The sequence below is a fragment of the Haplochromis burtoni genome, unplaced genomic scaffold (genome assembly GCF_018398535.1).
Source record: "Haplochromis burtoni strain Fernald_Lab_line unplaced genomic scaffold, NCSU_Asbu1 Contig_268, whole genome shotgun sequence".
In the NCBI taxonomy this organism is placed as follows: Eukaryota; Metazoa; Chordata; class Actinopteri; order Cichliformes; family Cichlidae; genus Haplochromis; species Haplochromis burtoni.
In genome coordinates, this window is record NW_024582629.1 from 218,008 (window position 1) to 245,804 (window position 27,797).

The 27,797-nt window shown below is 41.3% G+C and overlaps 2 protein-coding genes across 3 annotated transcripts; both read left to right on the plus strand.

Annotated features, from left to right (window-relative positions):
* dcun1d3 (defective in cullin neddylation 1 domain containing 3) lies at nucleotides 1–10,844 on the plus strand. Of its 2 annotated transcripts, XM_005939566.3 has the most exons (8): nucleotides 1–449; nucleotides 1,498–1,560; nucleotides 2,424–2,474; nucleotides 2,586–3,132; nucleotides 6,358–8,805; nucleotides 9,385–9,507; nucleotides 9,731–9,762; nucleotides 10,756–10,844. In XM_005939566.3, exons 4-5 carry the CDS (start codon nucleotides 2,696–2,698, stop codon nucleotides 6,899–6,901), a joined length of 981 nt encoding a protein of 326 aa, XP_005939628.1. In that variant the 5' UTR covers nucleotides 1–449; nucleotides 1,498–1,560; nucleotides 2,424–2,474; nucleotides 2,586–2,695; the 3' UTR covers nucleotides 6,902–8,805; nucleotides 9,385–9,507; nucleotides 9,731–9,762; nucleotides 10,756–10,844. The 2 variants fall into 2 exon arrangements, with proteins under 2 accessions (XP_005939628.1, XP_005939629.1); XM_005939567.3 differs by lacking the exon at nucleotides 1,498–1,560.
* Nucleotides 10,696–27,608, plus strand: katnip (katanin interacting protein; the record flags this gene model as incomplete). Its single annotated transcript, XM_005939555.3, has 27 exons — nucleotides 10,696–10,844; nucleotides 11,119–11,294; nucleotides 11,725–11,837; nucleotides 11,953–12,054; nucleotides 12,209–12,349; nucleotides 12,589–12,832; nucleotides 13,001–13,132; nucleotides 13,242–13,393; nucleotides 13,576–13,682; nucleotides 15,469–15,565; nucleotides 15,751–15,960; nucleotides 16,316–16,453; nucleotides 17,245–18,103; nucleotides 18,628–19,395; nucleotides 19,481–19,689; nucleotides 19,878–19,956; nucleotides 20,058–20,235; nucleotides 20,349–20,514; nucleotides 21,155–21,321; nucleotides 21,416–21,480; nucleotides 22,438–22,548; nucleotides 24,387–24,526; nucleotides 24,609–24,710; nucleotides 24,794–24,954; nucleotides 25,579–25,605; nucleotides 25,870–25,955; nucleotides 26,054–27,608. Coding segments are annotated over 27 exons (4,938 nt in total), but the record flags the coding sequence as incomplete, so codon positions are not given.
* Nucleotides 27,609–27,797: the final 189 nt, after the last annotated feature.

Genomic DNA, 27,797 nt, shown 5'->3' on the forward strand with positions numbered 1-27,797 from the left:
AATTGGTTAAAATAAAAGGATGTACGTTAGCGTCGCAGACGCGAGGATCAGCTGTTGGGTGCTTGTAGGCAGGGAGGAAGTGATGCAGGAAAATGTCCATAATGTAGCTCCACTCAATGACTAAAAGGGGGAAGCACAAAGAAATTGGGTGATTTAGTCCGAGCTGGCGTTTTAACTCACACCTAACAGCGAACACAACTGAAGATGGACTCTAAAGCTAGTTGCTAGCTTGTTACTTGCTTATTTTCTAAGCGTGGAACAGAATTCAACATTGATGTGGAAGTTTTTTTTTGTGATCAGCTGCTAGCTAGTTAGCTAGCAATCTGAGTTAACGCGACGAGTTTGCTTCAGTTCGTATTTTTTGGCTAACTTCTTTAACTACTAAATTTCTTCAGCTATTCACAAAGTGATGTACATCCACACTCGACCGAATGTGTTTTCCCCTAAAGGTAAGTTTTTTACGGTGATAATTTTATTATTTCTTGATGTCTTAATCGAAAAATACCTAGCATAGCCGAGAGCTAACTTTTAGTTAATCGAGCTGATGCTAGCTAGCTATGACGACGTCGCCAGGGCCGGGCAGTTGGGATGGAGCTGTTAAATGGCCCGGTGCGGTGATCTAATGTGGCTCAATAGCAGCTTAACAACGACTGCCATCTGAATTTGTGTGTAATAGTTAAAAGTCCGAGGTGCGGGTGATTATTTAATGGCGGTTTACACTATATTTTTGAGTGTTGTACTTGTGTTGTTATAATCACCCTCCCAACAAACGTTAACTTGATTGAAATGATATTATTGTAGATGTTGGTAAAGGGCCGCTGAGGATATATCGATATAACAGTGTTGCATATGTAACACAGTCGTATTCCAGTTCACCTCGGGACGAGCTAATAATCTGGTTAAACTACTGGCTGTATAGGTCACTAGGCTGCTTAGTGTTTACTAACTCCAGTGCCAGCTTATTGCGGATTATATTTAGCCAAATAAACAAAATTTAATAAATATAAATTCAGACGGCCATCTGAGCTTAGTTAGGTGAACTTGGCCACAGCAGACGTGAGAGAGATTTGCCCCTACATGCCCCATGTATTGATCAGGACTGGCTTTTTGCCCTGATGTTGAATGCATGCATTAAATATGAAGTCAAGGGTCATATCACTGTTAGGTCAGTGATCACTGCAAAAGGTAGAAGTTGGTTTGAGAAGTTTCCTGTTGTTGTGGATTTTACATCACAAACTGGAATATTGCGGCCCTTTTGAGATGTAGTTCCTTAAAACCAACGGTGTCAAAGCTCAGCTTTTCACAGTTCACAGTATGCAACATAGCTAACTTATTTGCAGTTATAAACAAGTAAATGAAAAATCCTGAAATAAGGCAAACTCTTTGCAAGTTCTCAAATTACATATTAATAGCATGTTGACCAAAATAGACCTGCAGGTTTGGAAATGATGAGCTATCACTTTCTGCTTATGATGACAAGATAATGTGTCTTTTCAGCATTGTGGATGGCAAGGTCACAATGATGGAGCTCAGTAGAAAGACAATGCCATCTGAAGAATTGTAAGTCAGCTATTTTATTAGTTATCAGACACATGATCACCTCATGTTTTTCCGTCTGACTGATTAATTTCATTAACATGCATTCATCAAAGAAACATTTTTTAAGTTAAATGGGTAGGTAGAGAAAGCAGTTTACAAAGCAAGCTTTAGTTTGATTAATGTAAACTCCAGTTCAGTTGCAACTTGGTCAGTATCTCATAATCTTGTATGCCTTTTGTGTTTTTGCCACATTTTACTTGTTAGTCCTTTAGAAAACCTAGAAAGTCCTGTATGCTAACTTGCAAGATGCAAAATATTAGTGTAAAAAAATCCTAACTACATAGAGCCAGTGTAATTAACATATGTTGCTGTAAAATCCTAAAAAAAGACATGGATAACCATAGTAGCCCTGTATTCTTGGTCCATGTTTGGTGTTTTCAGTGTTTTTATTTTTCATCTGCTTTCATTATTGCTAGTAGAGAATGAAGAAGCAATATTGTGCAATAATCTACTGCTTAGTATAAAATGAGGTAAAACTTCCTCTGTTCAAAGAGAACCCCCCCCCACACACACACGTTTATGTGAACACGGCACAGAGGATGACCTATAAATGCAGTTATTTGTATCACAATATTTATACAATTGTATTCCTATTTTAATTACCTATAACTAACTCTATGGTAATACCAAGAAAAGCTCCTACAGCCGTCATATAAGAGTTATATAGGTCTTCTGACTTAACACACAACCCACCGGTAGGCTTCTGTGGTTAAGGGTGATACTCCTCTTGTACTACTTTTGACAAGGTTTCTATGGTAACCCGAACAATGTTTAAGCATTGAATTAATGCCTATAGATTATTTTTGTTTTGCTTTGTTTTTCAGGGTTTTTAAATCTTCCCATTGAAGACTTGGATCGTGGTAGATTTAGCAGAGGTAGCTTGACATTTTCTGTGTTCCTCTGTACTAATATCCACATTTTAACATTTTTTTTTGAGAGTTGCTGGGTGTAACTTTTTATTCTTAATAAATGTTCTTCCCCCTCAGGCTTGAGGGTATGTTGAGACGTCTTGTGAGGCCAGAGAAGAGGCGTCTAGGTGGTTCAGACGGGGACTGAAGGCGAGGAGGAAAGACAGACGAGGGACCGGGAGGAAGACATGGGCCAGTGTGTCACCAAGTGTAAGAATCCGACATCCTCGCTCGGCAGCAAGAGTGGAGACAAGGAAAGCGGAGGAAAGTCTCACAAGAAAGGTGGCAGCGCTGGTGGTGTCGGGAGCCACAAAGAGGATCCTGGCACCCAGTGTAGCAAAGCCACCAATGAGCTGTCAAATGGCACCAAACCTTTAGAGGTCACAGTGGAGACGCCCATCATCACTGCAGGGGACACACGCAAGGATGAGCTTCTGGATGGAGATGGGCTGTCGGTCAAGCGCATTGAGGAGCTGTTCTGCTGTTACAAAGATGAACAGGAAGATACCATCTTGGAAGAGGGCATGGAGAGGTTTTGTAATGACCTGTGCGTTGACCCGGCTGAGTTTCGTGTCCTGGTTCTTGCCTGGAAGTTTCAAGCAGCAACCATGTGCAAGTTTACAAGGTAAGGTGGAGTTTTTGAGAACAGGGCGTGTTGTCATTATCCATGTTTGTCAATCAGGATAAACTAGCATGACCACTACACAGTTATTACTTCTGTGTGATTATAATGATACTGATAAGTATGTATCTTTGTCCGATGTACCACAGCACATAGCTGTTGCTCTTATTTGTTTGTCTGACAGGTGTTAGATGATGAAAATGCTCATTAAAACAAGATTGCCCAAGTCCACATTTTTAAAAAGTCAGATTCATTTGTCACAGCTCATTCCTGTTAGTTAGTCTCACCATGTTTCACATCTTTCTTCATTGTAAGTCAAGCAAATAAAGGTCAAAAAGGGGGAAAAAATAATTTTCCTTTTAAAATCTCAAATGAAATTTCCCAAGAAATGTTCCTCCATGAAACCAGTCCTTTTCTTCTCTGTAGCACATTGTCAGAAACATGTGATTAAGTTAGGCGGGACCCCTCTGGAATGAGGACAATCGCTGTATTATTGATTGTCTATTATATACAGTTTGATTACTGTGGGATTTGTTTACAGTAACACATTCAGTCTGTGTGATTAATACTTCCAAACTTGTTATCCATTTAAAAAAACATTAAAACTGTTCTCAGACAGCCAGCAGTTTCCATCACTGCAGCAGGGTACAGTACAGTGTTGGCTGCTGGCTACTTCTAGTTGTAGCAGCAACTACGTCATCGTCGGCTGCTGTCAATATAATATAATATAATCTCATCATGTGGACATATAGAGTGGGTTGCGCTTCAGAGGGAATGATAAGGGAATGTGATAAAGGTTTTTTTCTTTTCTTAAAGTAGTATCTTAGAAGTTGTCATTGATTAGATCAGACAGCTGATGTTTCTCCAGTGTTCTTTCTTTTCATGGATTTTTCTGTTTGTTCTTGGTGAATAGATATGCCCTTCAGATAGCTCAGGACCTGCATTATCTTCTCCTGAATTGTTTCTTCTGGGATTGATTCAGTGATTGCCAGTGAGCCACAGAGGCAGTTTTTTCTTTCTTTCTTTCTGTCTTTCCTTCTTTCTTTTTTTTTTAAAAGTTGTACCATTGTGAACTCTCAATAGCAGTAGCACAGAGCGCTGGCAACCTTCCCTCTCCTTGCTATGTTTACATTCAAAACAATGTAGGGATTGGTGGAATAACCACTCACAGCCTGGGCAAACGTTTAAACCCTCCTAACACAGATTTGCAAACAGCATGCGTGAGGCAGTCGTTATAGAAAAGATCACTTTGCTTCTTGAGTAGGTAGCTTTTTACAGATACTCTACTGCATTAGTGCTGTTGGTGCTATGCTTGATAGGAGATTAGATTTAGAGTCAAGAGTTAAAGGTGAAAACACAGATTATTTTTCTATTTCATGTAACTCTTCTCCTTAATTTAAAGCAGCCCATTTGTTCTCTCTTTTCTGTCTCGAAAGTTGACGAGTTCCTTGTGTATTCTGACAAATCTCCATTCTCCGTATGGCTCCTGCAACTACTGTGAGCCATGAAAGGCGTGAGGGCGAACCAAATTGTTGCAGGCAAACACATTGCGCATTACTGAGCTGTCCACTGAGCTTGGAGATTCGTTATACTGACGTCCAGTCATCGGCATGAGTGATGAGAAAGCTTGCTGCCACCCGCTGCTATTAGCTCACCATTTGGCAGTCGCCTTTAATGACAATATGATGGTATCAAAACACAGATGATTGTTCGTCCCTAATGCTGGCTAATAAGGGAGACAGTCCAAGTCTCCTGACACAGATTTCCACGTCTGTACTGTGTAACACTATTTGCTGGAGTTGCACGTTCTCCCTGTGCCTGTGTGGGTTTCCTCCCACAGACCCGCACACACATTAGGTTAATTGGTGATTATAAAATAGCAGTGGATGTGCAGTATAAGATAAATCAGTGTATGGATGACAGGTTGAATGTGACTTGTGGTTTAAAGCACTTCAAGTGGTAAGTAAGACTAAAGCGCAATCTAAATGTGTGCCATCAAGCTGCTGGCAGACTAGTAAGTAGACTGACTCATCTCCAGGAAGCTGCATGTCATAAAGACAAACTGATGAACAGTCTTCACATGACCTACGATCAGGCTCTGTGTTCTTAAGGCTGGTGTGATAACCATTAAAGAATTAAATCTGGGGCATGATAAACATCTGGGTTAATAAAAATGGGAAGATAAAATGACTAGTTATGATCACACTTGGTTACTTTTTATGCATTTTCCTTGGGGAAGTCAAAAGGTTCTTAACTGCATGTGCTTATGTGTTGAGAATTTAATACTGTTCCCCTATTTAAACTATTTAAATAACATGTTTTAGGCAAAGATTGTCACATGCTGTTAACCACTATATTTTGCACCCCTAATACCTAGCATATGTCCCTATTAACCCTTTTTACATATATAAAAACAGCTTAGAAATACTATAACAAGTCAAAGAATACAGAATTACAGCTATAACAACATATGACAGAGTAGAATTTTACATATTTGATTAATAATGATCTCCTTATCTCAACTAAATGTGACAGACTAAGTCCCGTCTTCTCTCACTAAATCTCAATTTGACTTTCTCCCTTAACAAGTCAGCTCTTTAAAGGTGACGATCATTTATTCCTGTTATGCGCTCATTCTCAAAAGTATAAGTCTCAAGCTGGTCCTCAAGGGACACACGGAAGTAGATCGTCTGCAGTTGAATAGAGCTGCCTATTGGCATGGTCGTTAGTCCGTCCAGATTTTGAACTCAGCACTTTTCTATTGAGAGGCTTTGGACAGTACCAGACACCTGGTACCCAACATGTTTCTTTGTGATCTGATGCTTACTGAAGCTCTTTATATTACATTTGAGTTTTAAAAAAGCCTGCACTGTTGTAGAGGTCAAAGGAGGTATATCTGCCTGGGTCAGTGCTCTCAGCATGAAATGACTGTAATATTATTCAAAGCTGCAATGAAAGAATGAAGTTTTCTATAAATTTGATAATGTGTTCTTAAATAGTACAGGGATTTGTCACTGATGTTTTTAGTGTTAAAGATAAAGCCTGGTGATTGCCTGAGATGTCTTCACAATGTTTTGTTGTACATTTTCTGCAGATTTAGGTCTTAATTCAGTCTACTTGTGCTCATATGGCTCTATGGAAAAGTAAATGGATTTTTTTCTGGTGCTTATCTTGACTGGAAATTGTCATTGTGATTCTGATGTCCACGCTTCGTGTTTGCATCACCAGGAAGGAGTTTGTCGAAGGATGCAAGGCTATCCAAGCAGACAGCCTCGAAGGCATCTGTTCACGGTTCCCCTGCATGTTGCTGGAGGCCCAGGGTGAGGAGAACTTCAAAGACCTGTACCGCTTCACCTTCCAGTTTGGCCTGGACGCCGAGGAGGGGCAGCGCTCGCTGCAGCGCGAAATTGCCATTGCCCTATGGCGGCTGGTTTTCACGCAGGACACACCTCCGATCCTAGAGCGCTGGCTGGACTTCCTTTCAGAGAACCCCTCAGGTATTCGGGGCATCTCAAGGGACACGTGGAACATGTTCCTCAACTTCACCCAGGCGATTGGGCCCGACCTGAGCAACTACAGCGAGGACGAGGCTTGGCCCAGCCTCTTTGATACGTTTGTAGAGTGGGAGCTGGAGCGCAGGAAAAAAGAGGAGGAGCAGGCACTAACAGCAAAGGAGGAAGAGGGGAGGTGTACTGAGACAGACTGCTCTCCCACCTCAGATAGACTTGAAACAGAGGGAAGCCGCGGCTCACAGACGTGGGGGGGCCACTGACCAGAAAACAAAAGAATATTTGTAAAGGAGGGAAGGATACAACCTATATGAGTGAACTATACATCTGTGAATCAATGGATGAATATTAGTATTACCATAACAGCTGTTCATTTTGCTCCCCTTTTTCTGTTGGGGTGGGGTTTCTGCTTTTCCAACCCTGTTTTTGGTTTTTCAAAGGGCTCCAAGAACTGTTGTGTTTAATGCACTTCTATTTAAGTTATTGTTTTATTCTTCTGTCCTCCCATATTTGGGTTTTGTTTGGTTTTTAGTAATTGGACAAGAAGTCCATTTTAACATACAACTACCTACCACAATCCAGCAAAATTAGCTCTTTTTAAAGCTCTGTTTCAAAGGGCAACACACGAGGTTCCCCCCCTACAATTACAGAAAGTGGATTTCGACCTGTTAGTACCAATCATCTTGTACAAGGAGAAATGGTTATTATAATAATAATAATGATAATAATAATAACAATAATAATAAAGACGAAGGGAAAATCGGGCAGCATGTCCACAGATAATTTACTACCACACACAAGATTTACCATAAGGGTAGGAGTCAGTGAAATTGGATTAATATAGTTGCATTGTATGTTTTTTATCTTGCAGTGCTGTGAAATTTGAATTGGTTCCACTTGAATTGCCTTCACAACTGTCTGCCTGCAATTACTCAACTAATAGTAATGGATTACAATTCTGTAACAAGGGCATTTCATTTTTTTAAAAAATGATACAAACTTAAGTTTCAATATTAGTTTTAAATCCAAGTTGCTTTCCATGGTAACAGATACAACTTCTCATCTGTGTTGAGTGTTGTTTTTTTTGTTTTTTTTTTGAGTGCTTACAGTGTAGTGATCAGCTTAGCTTGTGTAAGCTGCTGGTGTACTCCGTTCTCTACCATTTTGTTGTCCACCTATTTTCAAGAAGCAGAAAATGTCATATACAACACAATGATGTTGCCTTTTTTTCCAATATAAGGAAACCTGAATCTCAACAAATCTATTAAAGCAAGGTCTTGGTCATTTCTGGTCAGAAGATGCCTAGGCCTGCGTTATATTCAGGATCATTACACTGGGCGCGACATGAAGCTTTATTGTATATTGTTTACTTTTGGGAGTTTGAAGCTTCACAGTCTTGAACTGCTAAACAAAAATAAAAATAGAATATGTGCACACTTCACAAATAAAGTTGATTGCTGCTGGTGATGGTTGTAATAAATTGCACAAAAACCTATGGCATGCTAAGATGCTATACTTGGGAACGCTTTGCAGAGAGATTGATGTCAACCACATCGAAACCCTCTTCAAAAATGTTAATTAATTTTATAGCTTAGAGGTTTTTTTGTTTTGTTTTTTTGTTTTTTGTTTTTTTGCCATGAGTGAGTGTTAATTAGACTGGTTAATCAAGAGTCTCCGATGGAGGTTCAGTGTAAGAGGGTGACCATAACCTGATTTGTCTGGTTTACAGCTACAATGGTTTTATTTTAACTCCCCCACCCCTCCTCTTCCCTTTTCCTTTTTTATATAAAATGTATTGATTTATAATAAATAAAAACAGTGTTGAATTTTTGACCTTGAAAATTTGTCTCATTTTTCTTCAGTGATTTTACTTTTATGTAGATTTCTGCTGTGTTGCTCTGTTGGTGTCATAGGCAGTGCTTTAATATTAATACCCTTTCAGTCAGATGGAGTGTGGCTGGGCAGTAGGAGGCTTTGTGGAGGCTTGTCGGAGCAGGAGGTAGAGAGCGGACCGGTTAGGGGCGTGGTTCTCTCTGATGCGGCTCTCGCCATTGGTGGACAGCTATCCTGGTTACCAACCAACACAACACTGGGCACATGAGAAACCACTAAAAAGCTCGTGAATTTCAAAGATAATGGTTATCAAAGTACTCTTTTTAAATGGACCGTGAGTATTTTTCTTGTATATATCAGAGTCGAAATAAAGTAAAGGCTTTCTGAGATTATGAAGACGGTACGCAGGTTTATATCTGTCTTTTAATTAATAGTAGTTGGAGGCTAACTCGCTAGCTTTTTTAGTTTAGTTATGAACGTCAGCACTGCTTTTACTGAGCTATCGGCTGCTTGCTAACGTCGCCTGCGCCACTACACCTACTAGTTAATTCATGCGATACAACCGCATAGGAGGTTGATAACCCGTTATCTTTCGCTTAAAGTTGACATAGTCAACAATGGCTAGCTCGTTAGCTCTTAATAGCATAGAAATTATTATAACAGCAACGCTACCCGACAAGCCAACTCCGTGCACGAGTGCTGATGAAAACAAAACCCTGAGGTGGTTTAAAACGAGTTTTGGTCAACCCCTGCTTAAAATAAGATGCTAACGTTAACACAATCGTGAATGTTTGGTATTTGGTCCCTTGAATCGGCCAGCGGGTGTGGCGACATTTTTCACGAGCTGTACTCAAGGTACTTTAGGTTTCATGTCACGGCTAACCTCAGGGTTATCATGTGTGTCCCGCTACAGTGATGGACAAATACGACACAGATTTGAGGGATACGTTTTGAGCACGAGTGATCGCCTCTCTTCAGAAATATGGGATAGGGTCATGTGAGCAGCATCATCTGCAATCACACGATGGATAACGAGGTAATGATAGCTTTAAGTTCAGATCATCTGCCATTTTACTTTACGTGATACACTTTTCATTAAACACTGTAATTTTCACGACCATGAAACTCTAAAATAAAGGCATGCCATTTTGTGCACCAGTATCTGAGCTGTCACCCTGTCTCTATACTCTGTCACTAACAAGAATTTTCTACCCTTGCTTCTCATTTCTCTGCCTCCCTTCTGCTCCTGACCTTGACAGATGCTGTAGCCTAGTTGACTTGTAGAAACTGAGTAAGGCTTTGTGATTTCTTTGTTCATCTTGCATGTTTCTTTAAAAATATATAACAAATGAAACGGCATGAGCTTTAGGCGATTGTGTTATGCAGTCAACCAGTGCTCCCTCCGAGACCCACTTTTTATTTAATCTGCTTAATTTTACTGCAGCCAGCATTATTAAGCTTAAAGCAGGCAGACATCTGGTCTTTTAATAAGGGCCATTTCATTTCAGCTGAGTGCAGAAATGTCTGAACAAGATGTATGCTGTCAGGGTGGTAGAACCCGTAGGGGTCCTCACTTTGGGATTTTTGGTTTAACGTGACAGATATCGTTTTACAATCCATCACTTGAACTACAGCTAAAGAGCTACACTTCATGCACTGTGCACATATTATTGCAGGATGTGATCACCACTGAGGATATAGTAGGGCTGCCTTTGTGAAAAAGTGGCTGAATTTGACAAGCCATGCAAGTATTGGGATCTTGGCCCATGCTGAGTCAGTAGTTTCAGCGTGAGAGCTCAGCTTGGGCTCATTTTTTTTTTGGCAGTATCTTTTGCTATGATCAATTGTGTGGCTTCATATAAAAATTGAGAGTTTGCGGCTCTTTAGCAGCAGATATTGTAGAGACTAATACTGTGTTAAGGTTATCAGGTGCTGCTTTACAAATAATCAGTTTTTATTATGGTCCTAACCAACAAAACCTTTCTTAATTCATTTCTCCATCACCCATTTAACCTTAGGCTACATCCTGACTAAATGTTTTTTAAATCCAACCGTAACCCCTGTGTCATGACACATTACGCATCCTTCACTAAAGCTTTAGTTCCACACTCGGCGGAGGAGCAAGTTGCTTGCATAATTGTGGTGATGCACGCAATAAAGTGAATGTGCATACCTGTGCAAGAATGAGTTGTATTATGACAATTTGTTGCCCACAAACCGCTGATGTAGGCCTTTCCGACCTTTCATCGTGTGTGTCTGTTTACTGACGTGTGTGTTCTTGAAGGAGAGTAAGACGTGCCAAGGAGAGAAGCTCGCCTCTGCTGTAGATGACACTCTGGATGAATATTTAATCGCCCTCCAACACAAAAACAGGTGAAGTGTTAGTGCAGGCTGCCGGGGAAGAGACAGATTGGATTTCACAGGGGAAACGGACAACTCCTGCATGACTTTCAGTGCTGCCTAATTGGAGCACTGATTGGTTTGCCTCCTTCCCTTGAGAAACAATACATATATTTTAAAAAGTAACATAGTCTGGAATTGGAATGTGTCATGTTGCATCCTGAATCCTTTGTTAGCCACGTCAAAACTGTAATAGGATTTGCTATATTTTCGAAAGCTATTTATTAGCTCTTTATTTGTTCTCCAGGCTCTTAAAGCGCCTTAAAGTCAAAGACCCCAAGGAGATTGAGTTGGAACGGCTTGAGCAAGGTTTTTCAATTTATCTTAATGGAGCCAATGCCGAAGCCAGTAGGAAGCAAGCCAAGGGCTCCAACCAAAGGTCTCCCTCCTCACAGCCACCTTTGAGGCCTACATGTACAGCAGGTATGCTTTTGCACTTAGACTCAAAACTAGATATTCTTATATAACACTTGATTTTTTTTCTTCTTGTTTATTACATTTTTCTGAATCTGTCATGCAGGCAGATGTATTATTCTTGAGTGTTCAGTCATGTTTAGGAGAAATCAAAGGTACTATCTCATGCTCTTTTTTTGTTGTTGCTACTGTCACCCATGAACCATATGGAAAACCAGCTAATAGCCACCACTCCTCAGCTTGTAGTTTGTGTGACAGGATCCCGTGTCCAGTCCCAGTGAATAAATGATAGTGACAGTTGTAGCTGGCAGGCAGTTTTTTCGTCTTCCTCTCTGTGCTGTGGACCATCTGCGTATGTGACTGTGTGTTCCTTCTCCTCCGAGGCATTAGTCTGCTGCACGCTGCTCATGTTCGTTTCTGTGCTGTGACTCATCGGCAGATGTCTGTAGAAGCGCCCACCAGCTAACTGAAGACGGTAGTAAACTGGAGCAGACCCACAGGAAGAGAAGCCACACTGCCCCAGGAAAGGTCCAGAGGAAAGAATGGGTGCAGGTGCAGCCATCTGATATCCTTATCCTATCTGTATTAACTCTTATTGTTCAGCAAAAATAGACATTTCCTATTTAAGGACACATGTTTGATATTTCCTCTTTTCTAATATGTGCAGGATCCTGTTAAAATTCGAACAGAGGATGGACCAAGTTTGCTAATCTCCCCAACAAAGCGCTACTCTGATGATTTTGAGCCCTATGAAAGCATAGACATGGAGGTAGAGTGAAGACATAACAATGCCTACTAAGCCTGTATGTGTGGGTGTTTTATTTTTAGGGGAGGGACTATGTGCCAGATGCAGCTGTCTGTAGTACTTAGCATCTCTCTATCTCTGCTATTTCCCCTTTATCCAATCATCACGTTTCATCCAGAGCTCCAGTCCATGCTCCCCTCGTAGTCCCTGCTGCCAGAGGAACACCTGCAAGGTGTCGCACTCTTTCAGCTCCAGGCCTGAGAGCCGAGGAGACCAGGAGCACAGTGAGAAGGTACTTCTCAACCTTGAGGAAGTGAAGGTGAGTGGATGAAAATGTATGCGTTTTCTTTTGTGTCTTCTTGTCGAAGATGAATTAGATATAGAGAATCATCGTAATTTGGTTTATGCCTGTTGGTGGGAATTTATTTCACTTTTTAGTGGTAGTTTGTCAAATCATGAGGATGGTTAAACTGTCAGTATACAGGTCTGTGCCTGTGAGTGCGCAGGACGATGACTTGTGCATGGATGAATATATAAATGCTGACCTTTGCAAACTAGGTTTTGCGTCGAAGCCTGGAGGTTAGCATGCGACGGAGCAGTCGTGGCTCAGCTGGGGAGGAGTCAGATGAAGAGTGGGTAGAGGAGCAGATTGAGAGGGATGAGAGCACAGAGAGTCTGGATGAACTGGGGCTGCCTCTCCCCTCCTCCAAGTCATCCTCCAACAGCTCTCGGCCCAGTGGCTCCCAAAGCCATTTTGACTCAGCGAACCTCATTGTGCTGGACTTTGGACCCTCACCTAAAGGTAGGCTAATATGGAAATTTGTTATTGATTTAGGGCGAAGTAAGAGAGGTAACATCCCCTGCTTTTCTGCGTCATCAGCACTGACCTAAGGATGTCTTTAGGCATGTTGTCAGCATATGAAAAGAAGCATCTATTCCTGATCTTAATCAATTTCCTTTATGTTTCCAGGTCGTAAGATCGAGCGTTCACTGTCTGCAAAAAGGAAAGAAAGTGTTGAGACTTTTATACCCACCAAACCTATGTTGGTGAAGAGCAAGACATTAGATAGGCCACCTTCAAAAGAGAGCTGGGAAGGTCAGAGTAAGTCATGTTTTACAAACTCATCTCCCGTTTTTGAATGAAAATGTGGCTGAGATATTCCATTCCACATGATTGTTGCTGGATAAAAAATGTGTATTTTCTGCTTAAGGGCCGAGGAGTCGGGTGGAGAGGCCGCTGTCGGCAAATAGAAAGTCTTCTGTCGAGGACCGGGACCCAGAGGAGGTTGCGATCAGGGTACGCCAGGCCATACAGAGAGAAAACAACCCAGTGCAGAGTGCAGAGCTCTTCAGTCGACACACGGTCTGCCTGAGCCACACTTCACTTCTTACATCTGTTATTACACCTCATTTTCATCTGTAACTGTATACTTTGCCTACTTTTGATTTTATTCAATTGAATTTTCCTGGATTTGACTCACATGTGAATCTTGTCCCTTACATATATTTTTCACATCGGTTTGATTTGGTTTCTTTGTCCTCTAGGTCAAGGGACATCAGGTGATGAATGGTTTAGTGCACTGCAACACTCACAACAAGGATGACAACAATGTCACTCTGGCCATGCAGAGAATCACACTCATGGGTCCCAGGTATGGTGACAGAAAAAGATACTTAAACACTCAGGAACAGAACGCTAACAGTTGCAGTGTACTATGAAACAATTTTGATATAACCCAGGGGTGGCCAATTCCAGGCCTCGAGAGCCGGTGTCCTGCACCTTTTAGATGTGTCACAGCTGATTTAAATGGCTAAATTACCTCCTCGACATTTCTTGAAGTTCTCCAGTGGCCTGGTAATAAACTAATCATTTGATGATGGTGTGTTTTGACCCAGGGTGTTATCTAAGACTTGACCAGCTCTCGAAGCCTGGAGTTGGCCACCCCTAACATAGCTGGACTTTCTTTGCAGTAGGTGGTTCAACAGAACCTATAAGCCCAGCAACAAAGAATGGGTATTATGATGGTGATCATTAACTTTCTTTGTTATCCCAGGCTTTTCAGTTAAGGCCATATGTGCACACTACAATAAAAGGCATGTGTAACATGTTATTGGACTGTTCTTCCACTAAACATTAATCGATCAAGTAATGCCTACTTCAGTCAGAGACATTACCAGAGATATTTGTAATTTAAAGAAAAACGTGCATCTGTCTGGGAGAATGACGTAAGACAGCAGTGGGCAGTTACTGCCTTATTTTCTGGGTGAGTGAGCGCTAATCAGCTAGCTGTCTCCCATTTCTCTCTGACAGACTGATCAGGTTCATTTTGTGACATTTCTTGAGGCATTTCATCAGATTTAACTAACATCTTTGACTGCAGCTGGAGAGAGGAGTGCTTGCTCTGTGCTGTAGATTTGCTGCAAGCTGGAGGATCACTCTAACCAGAACCTGCTGCAGGTGCAAAACTAGTTCATGGGCTACCATTCAAAGTTCACAGAGCCTGTAGAGCAGAACAAGGACTGTTTCACCAGCTGCAGTTTAAGACAGTGGAAGTGGAGTCTGTTCACATGATGAAGAACTTACTGTAGAGGCAGATTATTGCACCATATGTATATGACATTATTTATCAGTTTCTTTAAAAAAATCATACATGCCTCCTTTTGCGTGCATATGGTGTGTAAATGCAATCTAATTCAATCAATTCTGTTGGAAACACTGGAATATTTGTTCAACCATGATCCAGTTAAACTTGATGCGTGACACAAATTCAATTCTAACCCAGTACATAATCAAGGAGGCATTGAAATCAGTTTAATTTTTGGCCATAACAAAGTGAAACTAATCTTCTTGTGTGAATATTTTTTTGTAATAAACAACAAAGAGTCTTTACTCTGTGTTATGTTGGCTCTATTACCAGACCAAGCGGGCTGTGACTTCACAGCTTTGTTTGTTGGTGTTACAAATGTTCCCCTCAACAGGTTGTGTATCTGCAGAAAATCTGTATAACTCATAGAGCACATCAGCAAGAAAAGAATAAGTGAAAATGTTGCATTTACACCCAGTTTTATTGGTGGTAATTGAACCTGTCCTCTGTGAGAGCGTATAAAGTGTCCAGCACAAGTTACTATGGTGATGTATCCAAAAAAAGAGCCACCTGACATCAAAATAGTCTGACTTTAGGCTCAGCATACCTTGCTGACTCATTAATCTCACTTCCTAGTACATCTCGTTATTGCCTGTGGCAATTCGGTAAATGCTTTGATGTTATAACACCTACTGGTTGAAATATAACAATGAGTGTATACCCAATGACCTTGAAATTATGTATGGCTTTAGCTACTGCAGTGCTTTGCATTAATATGAAGATTGAGGATAAATAAATAAATGGAACGATAAACAGAGCAGGCAAGCTAAAGTGTTGTCATTCTTTTATTCAGTCAACAACAGAAACTGCTGAAAGCCTTGGAGAAACTTGAAGGTGGACCTGGTTGCAGCATCCCTCAAAGTGTGAAAACAGACTACACCAAGCAGCCGGTGAGCTAATGACACACTTTCCCAGATCAGAATGAATAATCCTGATGCTGTTTGGTGGAATACCTCTGAACTGCCCGCTTTCTGCTGTAACAAAACAAATTTCCCACATGTGGGACTAATAAAGGTTATCTTATCTTGTCTTGTCTTGCCTTGTCTTGTCTTAATGTTTTGTATCGCTGTTGCAGAGAAGGCAGTCGTCACCAGAGTACACACCTGCATTGTATGTTACCATGGAGATACTGTCAAACTGGGGGAACGCGCTGCAGGTCGGGCTGACTGAGTTGCAGTTCTTCTGCCTCAGAAACAAGAAGCTTTACGTGTCGCCTCATGACTTAGACATCAGGAATGCTGACTTTCCTGGTAATTTGGGGGCGCTCGTCAATGGGAAAGTGAAGGTCAGTCTCTTCTGCTGTAGTGTGTGTGTTTGTGTGTGCGTGCGTTGTAATTTATTCCCCATCTTGTGGGAAATAAATAAGTTGCCATTATGAAAAAGTGGCTGTTTTGAGTTCTTTATGGTTTTTCATTGCACTACTTTTGAAAGTTTAACAAGCACAAAGTTTGTGTGACACAGCAACTAAACATCAGCTGCTCCCATCAATAAATGCCACAGCACTTGCCAAGAGACCATTGGCAGCCAACAAGGCCACAATCAGCTAGTACTGATGTTCCGACTATATATCTGTCCATCCTTCTTATGAATAAGTTGCTGTTTTTGTTTTTCATTTTGTTGTTCTTCTCTTGGTTTGACAGACCACCAAAGACCGTCATATGTGGACGTGTCCGTTCCACCCACCCATTCAGCTCTACTTCATCATCAGGAACACCGAGCGCTCTCCAGACTTTGGAATATCTTGTATTAAAATCTGGAACTACAACAGAAGCTTCAATGTATGTGTATTCAATAAATTTTATATCAATTCTTCAACACATTCAGTTACAAACTGTTTGATTTCTGCTGCAAGCTGATAGATGGTGCGTGATTGTGCGTTTCCATTATAACAGTGGATGACTGTGTTGGTTTGGTTACGTCACAGGTGCGTTGCTCTTTAAGCAGTGGCTGTCTGAGCTGCCACTCAGTCTGTCCAAATGTGGAACAGTGAGAGATTAGCCTCAGAGGATTAGTGTAACATGGGCTTCTGTCTGTCAGCGTCTCTGCTGTTAAGAAGGGGGCACAAAGACCCCAGGTTTTCCTAGTTTACACCGACCATTAGTACTTAGCAATATTTGTACCGGACTGTGAATAAGAGCCTGTAAGGTAAGGAGTTTGGAGTATTTTCTAGACTTCTCTGGGTTCATAGTGGTTTATTGTCTAGAGGATCAAAAGGTTGCAGTTGCACTAATTAGCAGCTAGCTAGAGCATGTTAGTCAATAGTGTGTTTTATGAAATTAGATTTTTTTTTTTAATATACTCATCAGGTTGCAGCTTGTCATCCTTTTGCTTGAATTTTAATCAAACATTCATTATACAGAGAAATGAAATGCTAAATATTTTCCCACCATTTGGTTTTACAGCTTCACTCAAATGTTTGGTGTTAATTCTGTGAAGAATTGAAATGTGAAAATCATTACTTCTTCATTTTGTGGCATAACTTAGTGCTTAAAATCAAATGCTTTTGAAACTGTTAAGCATCCATCTAAATTAAAGACGCTTGTAAACTGATGTGCTGTATCTTTGCCAGGAGCTTGACGTAGGTGCGCGACATATAAAGCTGTACCTGAACAGCACGTTGGTGTTTGAAGGTGAGCTGGAGAAGGGCTGTGGCAACCAAGTCTTTGACTACAGCACCACAATTGACCTTCAGGATTGCCAGGTCTCCGACTCTGTGTTTTCCAGCCCTGTGGCTTCAGGACACAGTCTAAGAGGGGCCACTCCCCTTTGCTATGAAGACAGTAAGGGTGGAGAGGGTAGCATCTCCCAGAGATACCAAAGTTTGAATGCATTGTCTGACACAGCAGGCCAGAATGTGGTAGACATGCAGGAGAAATCACATACACCGCTACCACCTATCACTGCTTCTGTGGGAGTTTCATCCTCTACTCGTCACTCCTCGATACAAAGGAGCTCTTTTGACCTGTCTGCCTCAGAGGAGACCCACTCTCTCAGGCAGCAGGTGGAGCAGTCTGCACCCATGGAACAGACAGTCACCACCCAGCCATCCTCCTCACGGGTTGCCCCGCAGTGGCTGCAGCCGCTGAACAGAGGTGCTCCAGAGGGATGTGAGACCAGCAGGGAGAGGCCACGGTGGCTGGTACCCCAGCATTCTTCAGAGCTCAAACAGCCATCAGCATCATCCTCTTCCATGCTCCCAGAGTTGCCATGTAACCCAGGACGTGTGTGCAGAGGGGCGGAGAGGACGGCGAATGGGGTTCAGTGGAAGGCTGACTCTTTGGACCTGAGCTGCGACCTGCTTGAGGAGGTCGGGGAGCAAAGGTCAGACAGGCCCATCAGCGGACGGAGGAGCTCATTCAGAAACTCCACAGCCAGTGTAAGGCAGACAGAGGAACAACACCACAGAGCTACAGCACTGACAAACACTGGTATGCATTGTCAGAATTTTCATACTGAAACAGAGAGACAAATCTGTATATATGGCTACTCCAGCCTTTCTATAAATTTAGCTCTATTTCATCTTAAAAAATATCAGGGTGTCATCGGTCAGGGTAGGAGTTTTCATTACCTTATCAGTCCTTTCAAAGGAAATCGTATCCACTGATTAAAAATACAAAGGAATATACTTTTGGAGACTTTAGGAGAATAACATTAATATGTATATAGTTTAGCTAACTAGAGTCTCTATTCTCACCTTACTGGCAGTCATTTCTTTGATCTAATCATTGTCATTCTTTTTGCTGTTGATCACTTTGGCAAATATATTACTGCTCTTTAATCTTACTGATTCATTTGCATTGGGTTCATTTATGTAAAATTTTAAGTGGATATTTAGTGAAATACACAGACTTGTAGATTTTAGTTATATTTGATGTTGGACAATTCTTACAGGCTAATTTCTTTCCTTTTGGTTTGTTAGTAATTTATAGTCTAATGTTTGTGTGTTCTCCAGATGAGCCCATGTCTTTGGTGAGTGCTAGCAGAAGGCAGAGTAGCTCTCGGGCCCGGCTGCACAGTCAGCAGGATGACACCCTCATGGAGTCCTGGGATTCACTCACTAAGTTCAACCAATGTCAGCGTGGACGCATCTCCAACATGGCGTTCGAAGGCGACATATTTGATGAGTTTCTTCAGCGCCAGGGCTGTGGTCCACCCACAGTCCCACCCATCTCTTCTTCATCACCCAGAAGCCCTCTGTCCTCCTTAACCACTCAGGGGACACTTTGCGAAGGCCCTGATGACGATCCATCCATGGAGCGGGAGGACGAGTTTGAGATTCCAGTGTTGCCGCAAGGCCAAAGGCTGGTAATCAACATTTTGTCCACCTGGGGTGATCGTCACTACGTGGGTCTCAACGGCCTGGAGGTTTTCAGCTCTAGTGGAGAGCCTCTCCGACCTGTTCATATCTACGCTGACCCGCCAGACATCAACATCCTCCCAGCATATGGCAAGGATCCACGCGTAGTCACCAACTTAATCGATGGCATCAATCGGACTCAGGATGACATGCATCTTTGGCTAGCCCCATTTACTCCTGGTTGTAGCCACACCATTTTCATGGACTTTGGAGTGCCCCACAAAGTGGCCATGATCCGTGTGTGGAACTACAACAAGTCGCGCATCCACTCATTCCGAGGCGTGAAAGAGGTAGAAATGCTTCTGGATGGAAGGTGCATCTTCAGGGGGGAGATTGCAAAAGCGTCTGGAACTCTTTCTGGAGGTATCTGATCAGAACAACTTCACAAGAGTTTATGCTCCATTGTGTGTTGTTTTTTGACCAAATTATCCTTTATTCATACGCTCAGGACTGGACCAGTTTGGCGACACTATCCTCTTCACCACTGATGATGAGATACTGGAGGCGATGTCTCGTTATGATGAGACCTTCCTTAGTGAAGGTGAAAGTCCTGAGAGCATGGTGTATGAGGAGGAGCTGCAGAGACCACGCACTGCTGATGGAGAGGGAGAGGAACGACCTTTTACCCAGGCTGGTTTCAGAGAGGAAGACCTCACTGTAAGTTCTCATTCGAGAATTTGAATCATAAATTCATAAAGCAACTTATTCCAAAGTGTGACAGAGTTGACTTTCATTATGTGGCTCCAAATGATCAGAGCAGACAGGCACAAAGGGCAAACTAGCCACAGCATCAACAGGACTGTGTGGTACAGTTATGCTTTAAATGCAATGTTGTTTTGTTTTAGCTGAAACTTCAACTCAACTCTACTATGAGCCAATCTGAAGAGAGCTTAGAGCTCATTCCTGGGATGCACACAGGAAAGTGTGAGTACATCAGTCATATCCTGTCATATTATGGTTGCCTCTCTGTTTTTGGCTTTGTGTTTTGGATGTTTCTGGATGCTTACAGTCTGTCTTAATCCCAGGCCTTAGACTGGAAATGACCTTGACATGGGGCGACCCCCATTACATGGGCCTGACAGGACTGGAGATCGTGGGGAAGGATGGAGAGACTTTACCTTTAGATCTTAGTATGATCGCTGCTTCACCCAGGGACCTCAACGACCTACCTGATTATGGACATGACCTGCGCACACTTGATAAGTATGCCTGACACTAAATGTAACATGCCCTTTGATATTACAGTTAAAGTTCAGGCAAAGATTACATCATTATTATGTAAGATACAGTGTATAATGTCTACTGTCATTATTTAGACTTATTGATGGCCACAACATTACCACCGATGACCAGCATATGTGGCTGATTCCTTTCTCCTATGGAGAGTCCCACACCTTGACCATTACCTTCAGCAAGGCCCAGACCATCGCTGGTCTCCGTTTCTGGAACTACAACAAGTCTCCTGAGGACTCTTACAGAGGGGTGAGACAGTTTCTGCCAGGCTGAACCCACATTTGTTATGATGCAGAATAAAGTTTACTTCAAATACTAACGTGTTTATGATATTTCGTACTTTACATGATAATTTGTAAATTAACAAAATATTGTGAACTGAATAAGTGCCACTTCCTTCAAGTGGAGTCAGATCAGCTGATAATTTTGAACAAGTATAATTCACATATTACTTAAGGCCATATTCTGCTTTGCGGTTATAAAAGGTCTGTGGTTACAAAGCCCAAAGTCCAGTTTTAATACATGCAGTATCAGACCACATATTAGCTGACCAATCAATGTAGACTGGGCCCTTCTGGGGTTGGAGGGTTTAAAGAGACAAGAGATAAAATACTGTGTGAGAGAAATAACAACAATATTACAGTGTTTTATGAAAATTAATGTATGTAAACACACTGTATGACCCCCTTAATATGGATTTATGAAGCTGTGAATCTGACTTCTCATTTGTACAAAGAACAGTACGTGCTGAAAAAGTGATGACTGTGTATAATGCTGCAAAGCATGGATTACTTATTGTGACAGATTTTTATTTTTTAACCACAGAAGTTCTTTGCAGAACACTTTATACATCTTAGAAAACATAAAAATGTCCACATGTTTGGTTCAGGTGAAACTGATTCATCTGTTCTTGGATGATGTTCCTGTCTCACCAACGGAGGGATTACTGATCAGGAAGGGACCGGGCAATTGTCATTTTGATTTTGCCCAGGAGATTCTCTTTGTTGACTTTCTCCAGACTCCAGCTGATAACAGGAGTAACGAAGACTACCACAGGTGAAGACCAGAGTATGAGTTTGAGTAAAACTGCTGTTTCATCAGAAATTCTGAAAACTGCCTTTCCTTATTTATAACTTTATTTTTAATTCAGAGGACACTCTAAGAAACAAGAACAGCCCAGCATGGACTATGAGGCTCCCATCATGCCTTGTGGGTGTATCCTTTTTCTAAACAGATTTCACACATGCTTATGCATGCTGTGCTCCTGTCTGCCCTATTGGTCCAAAAATGTTCTGTGGATATTTTTTAAATGCACGGATCAGATTGAGTTCAGACCACGTTAAATAATCTGCATTGGTTGCTTTGGCAACACCACTGGCATGCACATGCTCATCAAGAGCTTACAGAAGGAAAATGTCTGGCTGGAGGAGAAATAGAAATATGTCCAGTCATTTCAGTGTGTTGTGATATTGCGCAAAACCTTTCCACATATCAGAAAATAGCAGTGAAAACTGGCTGACAGGTTAGTATGTATTTAACACAGAAAAATCACTATATCGTTTGGTGTAGCGATAAATGATAAGTTAAGCACTTTATCGAGCTCGTGTTTTCATCCACTGTTCTCACAGACATTACAATGTGCCCTCCTTTCACGTTCGGTCTAGGAGCCAGCCAGGGCTCACCTCTGTAACCTCTTACTATTTTACTCTTTCTGGAACTATTAACTTTGTGAAATAATGTGAACACAGGCAGAGCAAAAACCTTTGTTTCATATGAATGATTTGTTACTGGTGGTTAGTGACTGCTATTCTGAGGTTGCTGGTTATGCAATTAAGTGGTTAAAATCACAGGCCATGCCTCAGACTGGTGAATGTACACCAGCCAGAAGAACCACCTGGAATTTGGGTGGATCAGATTAAGACCAGGCCTTAAAAATGTAGTGGGAAGATTTAACCCATTGCATCCGAATAATAATTTGTCTGTAACTGTACACATTTTGAACTCTAAACAAAAGCTGAACATTATAGACTTGATAAAGAAAAGTTGTTTTTGTCCAGTAAAGTGGTAAAAATGTTTTTATCTTTCTTTTTTCCTTTTCTAAGCAGCTAGAAAAGGGAAAAAGCTGGATCTAAAATGCTCGATGTTGTCTTTTCCTTGACTTTCACCTGTCAGTCATTTTTCAGCTCCAGCTGTTAACAACCTGGGGAGATCCATACTACATTGGTCTGAACGGCCTTGAGTTTTACAATCAGAACCATGAGAAGATCAGCCTCAGTGACAACAGTATCCTTTCTCATGATTCAGACTTGCATCTGACCTCACTGGCTCGAATTCACCTCACTTGCTGGAATATGTTAATGTTTACTGTTGATGTGGTCAGATGGGTGCCTGGTTAAGAATGCGTGGTGTACAGTTGTGGTCAGAAGTTTACATACTCTCATCGTGGGGAGAAATGTCACGGTAATTTTGGACTTTTAATGGTTTCTTTCGGCTGTTCTTTCCCCAGGGTGGAATGATTTTGCAGCATGCATCTTTAAAGACTTGGGTAGGCAAAGATTTGGGTTCACAATTATTTACATACATCGCTTTTGTCTTTTAATTAAGGTTCTTCAATGTCTTTTAACTTGACAAGGCCAAGAACTGTTTACTTCTCATTATTAATGATTAACTACAACTGGTAGTTTCTCTTTGCTAACAAAAAAACGATATGTTTGCCAACTCTCAGTGGACTGACCAATACTCAGAATAATGAGAAAATCCAAGGAACTCAGTGAAGATCCAACAAGGAGAACTGTAGATTTACAAAAGCTGGGAAGGTCTCTTGGAGCCATTTCTAAACAACTGTAGATTCCAGAACCGTTGATTCAAAGAATTGTACATATGTACAAATTATTCAGATGTCTCACCACTTTGACAAGTTTTGGAAGAAGACCCAAACTTTCACCCTCATATGGGAGTAAATTGGTTAGGATGTTCAGGAACCATGAAGGGCCAAGCCTGCCATGAGCTGGAACCTGCTGACACACCAGTGTCACTGTCAAGTGAAGTGAGCCTTACTGAGAGGGTGCCAACCAAGAAAGAAGGCCCTACTCGAACATTGACACCTTCAAGCTTGAGTGAAATTAGCATTTTCCCACATGGACTACCCAAATGCATTCTAGAGAAAAGTTTTATGTCCAGGCAATGCAAAGATTGAGCTATTAGGTAACAATGACAAGAGTGCAGGTATGTTTGGAGAGGTAAAAGTGAGATTATCTAACCTAAGAACACTGTACCAGCTGTCAAGCATGGTGGTGGTAGCATCATACCTTGCGGCTGTTTTGCTGCCGGTGGTACTGATACACTGCACAAAGTGGATGGAATAATGAAGAAGTATCAATCACTAAATGGTTGAAACTGAGACATAGGTGGGTTTTCCTACAGGGCAATGATCCCAAAAGATCCAAAGACCTTTTCTAGCCCCAACTTTAGTGCTATTGAAAATCTGTGGACTTCACTTAAAATTCTTACAAGTCACTCTAACAAAGAAGGGTGATCAAATATCGAGGTAGAATTATACCTGCTTGTTTATGGCTACCAAAAGACACTGTGTGAATTGGAGAAAATCCAAAACAAAATCAAATTTGTTCACCCAGATCTTTTTAAAAGATTTATTAAATGCTGTATAATCATTCCACCCCGGAAAATCAGCATGACATTCATGCCTATGTTGATTGGATGAAACTTCTGACAACAACTGTAAATCGGTCACTTTAGATTGATAGATATTAAGTCACTAGCTGTTAATGTTTTCCTCTTAAAAGATCAAGCATTACATCCTACTCTAAGAACATAAGGATTTCGAGCAGTAGTGCATGGTTGTTTACTCTTATAGGTAACTGTGACAATCAAATTGAAATAATATTTGGTGTGAATTATACTTGTGCATTTTATTAGTGTATTCAAGGGGTTCAAATAAAAAAAGTAGTCTAGTTTATTTGATTTGGGTTTACATAATATTTCTCTGAAAGAGTTTGACTACTGTAAAACTGTTCTCATGAAACTCTGAGTAAAGTTGTGGGTAATTAGCAGCTGTGTTTATATTAATAAACATGATCAGACCTCAACATTACGTCCACCAGACATTGCTGCTTTTCCAGACAGTGTGAATGTGCTGGACAATGTGAGCGGTGATGTGAGGACTCCAGATAAATTAATAGATGGAGTCAACTGCACCCACGATGGAAGACACATGTGGTTAGCCCCAGTGCTTCCTGGCCTGGTGAGAAAGACAGTGTGTGTGTGAGTGTGTAAGAGAGAGACTGTTTGCAGCTGACACGAGTGTATGCTCTGTTTCCATGCAGGTGAACCGTGTGTATGTCATCTTTGATCATCCAGTGACTGTGTCCATGATCAAGCTGTGGAACTACTCAAAGACGCCTCAGAGAGGAGTGAAAGAATTTGGGGTAAGCCTACTTCTCTCTCTGCTGCGGGTTTAGCAATCGCTTCTGTTTGTTTACTAATGGTGCATGTTTCTCCGTGAGTCCAGCTGCTGGTGGATGACCTCCTGGTATATAATGGCATCTTGGACTGCGTAAGCCAAGTGACACAAGGCATCCTGCCTACTTGCGACCCTGTGGTGCCCTACCACACCATCCTGTTCACAGATGACGTCTACATTACTCACAGAGAGAGGAACACTGTCATCAGGTACTCAGGCTTTTTGTATTCATTTATCTTTTTTTTTTTTTTTTTTGAAAGATGAATTCCTGAACGGCTGCTTGCTTACAGGCTAAATGCTGATTGTTATTTAGGTTTGCCTTATTTAGAAAAGGGGTATCAGACCTGCACTCGGCTGCCAGCCGACTGGACGCCTTGCAGAGTGTGAAATTTGCAGAGGAGGTTGTGTTGCAGGATGTTAAGAATGGGTAACATAAAAGTGTTTTTCCAGAATCTTACAAATTACCTTTGTCATCCCATACTACACTGAAGTGTGACGGTTAATCCAAGGAGCCATGCTCCTACTGAGATTTATAATTCCACAGTCTTCTTAAAGACATCTTACACTGCTCATCATCTTTTTTGTAACTGGATAAAATGTATGAGAGGACGTTTTAAGTGTATTTTGAATGCTGCTTTGCTTTTGGTGTACGACCCTCTAGAAGTCAGATTGAGCTGCATGTGGCCCATGAACTGAAATGACATCCGTGATCTGTCATGTAAAATGCTTTTTGACAGGCCTGTTGCGTTTCTGACAATCAAAAAGATTTACAGACAAATTGTGTTAGATTAACTCAGTAGTTTTGAAAAGACTTGTACTCTTCTCCACTTCAGCCCCCGTGTCAGCAGACACCTTCAACAGTGAGTAACAGGATAGTAAAAACCCAGTGCTGCTGCCTCCTTGTGGTCACTCCCTGTACTGAAGATTCCTCCAGTGCCCTCAAACATCCCACATCCTCCCTACCACTCGCTTGACTTGTGATCCCCAGAGTCCCTCCTCTCCCTGACTTCGAGCTTTGTCAACCCTCCCTTTTGTGTTTTATTGCCCTTTTCCGGTTCTCGCTGGCACTACAGTTTTAAAGAAAAACATCCGCTGTGTCTTCCTTTTCTTGTGTTGCCTTGTAGTAATTATGTGGAAGATCAGGATGTGAAGATGACCAATGAGAACCAGATAGTTCATCACAATAAGAAGAAGCAGACGGCAGACCCAGGTGAATCAGAGAAGCGATTGGAGCACTTTAACATGGATGGATTCGTCTGTTTTAAAATGTCTTTGTTAACTCTTCTGTTCTGTTCTCACTCAATTCAGCTCTACGGCCTAAAACCTGCATGACTGATGGCGGGAAACATGGAAGGAGGAGGTACTGACTGACATGGAGTCAGTGTTTTTACAGTTTGAGGAGAGCTGAAGGGAAGAACCTGTGGCTGACTCTTTTATTCCACTTTTTTGGTGGGTGACTTTTGAAAACCTCCTTTACACCAAGTCCCAAAGCAGCCACCCAGCTGTCATTTGTAAAGGCGTCACCCCAGCATCTCACACGGTCCACAATTAAAAGGACAGAGATTATACACACACACGATTCCACTTTATGGTTGGATTTCTCTCCTTTTCTTTGCTGTGAAATTGAGTCCACAGATATCCTGAACATGTACTGTATAGTCGTCCCTCCCTCAGTGCCAGGAAAAAACTGTCGAGGCTGCATTTTATCAGCCATATTATTGTGCCTAGTACCAACACTATAATCTGTGGCTGCTACTTGTGTCTTGTGACTTGTGCTGCATATCCCAATGCTGCTTCTGGCGTATACATAATCCAGGAAAAGAAAAAAAAAAAAAGCTCAAAGGCCACATGAATACACTGTCACATCAGGACGCTACGTTAATTAATTAACATGATTCACCAACGAGCCTAGGCATTTAGCTCTCGGCCTAATGGGTATGAAAACACTCCCACCAGTGCACAAACCAAGCCTAATGCTATGCAGCCACTAATTTATATCTATTAATATTTATATCTCTTGGATAATATATTTCAAAAGTGAGTGGTTTTACTTGTGGAAGTACTTTCAGAGAGGTTTTTACATTTGCAAGATTCACATTAACGACTAATGCGATAGACGAAGTCGAGGAACATTGAGAATTGAAGCCGCTCAAAGCTTCACATTAATACTAACAAATATCTATTTGGCTTCACACAATTAGGTCAGTTTGTTTTTTCTGCTTCGCATCAAGTAGAAAAAGCTCGTTTGCAATCCAAGTGACCTTTATTGAAGTTGCTATGCACATGCACTAGATTGTTTGACTTTTTTTTCCCAGCAAACATTTCCACAGCAGTCTTTTTAATTCGGTTAAAAAATAGAAGCAATTTTCCACTTTTAGCGTTTGAGTAGATAACAGGCAACTTCTAATATGCAAATATTATAAACTTACCTCAAATTAAGAAGAGCAGTTGTTTAAAAGGGGATAAATAGGAATCTGTGTTCACTAAAATACTTGGTAGTCTGTGCTGTACTTTTTTTTTCCCCGCTCAGTGTTCACTGTACTAACTTGTTGCATGGGAAAAACTCCTCAGCATAAATTTTTTTTTAGGTGTTTTTACTGCGTCATTGAGCCCCAGTATAAACTATTCTACACTCCTTATAGCTGGGAGTCATTGTATATGAAATGCAGTTTTATGTATTTAATTTCATTATGTCCCGCAGCAGTGATACTCATTACTCCAAATCTCCATTCTGCTCTGTGGAGTTGTGGCCATTATTGTAGCCGTGACATTTAGTGTTTTGAAATATTTATTTTTCTAATCTTGATTAAATATGTATATTTGAAGTAGGTTTATTGGAATGAATAAAATGTGAAAAAAGTAATAGTTTACCTCCAGTTTTCTGGAAATTCATCCTCTTGTTGTGCTTATTTTTGGGGGGGGATGTCTGGAGTGATCTGCATCAAACTCTATAAGCGGGCCACTTGGGTTTTGCTGTTGATCTCTTATGTTCAGACTTCCTTGCCCTGACTCTTTCTCACACACATCTGAACTAAACCCCAAAAAAGAGTCT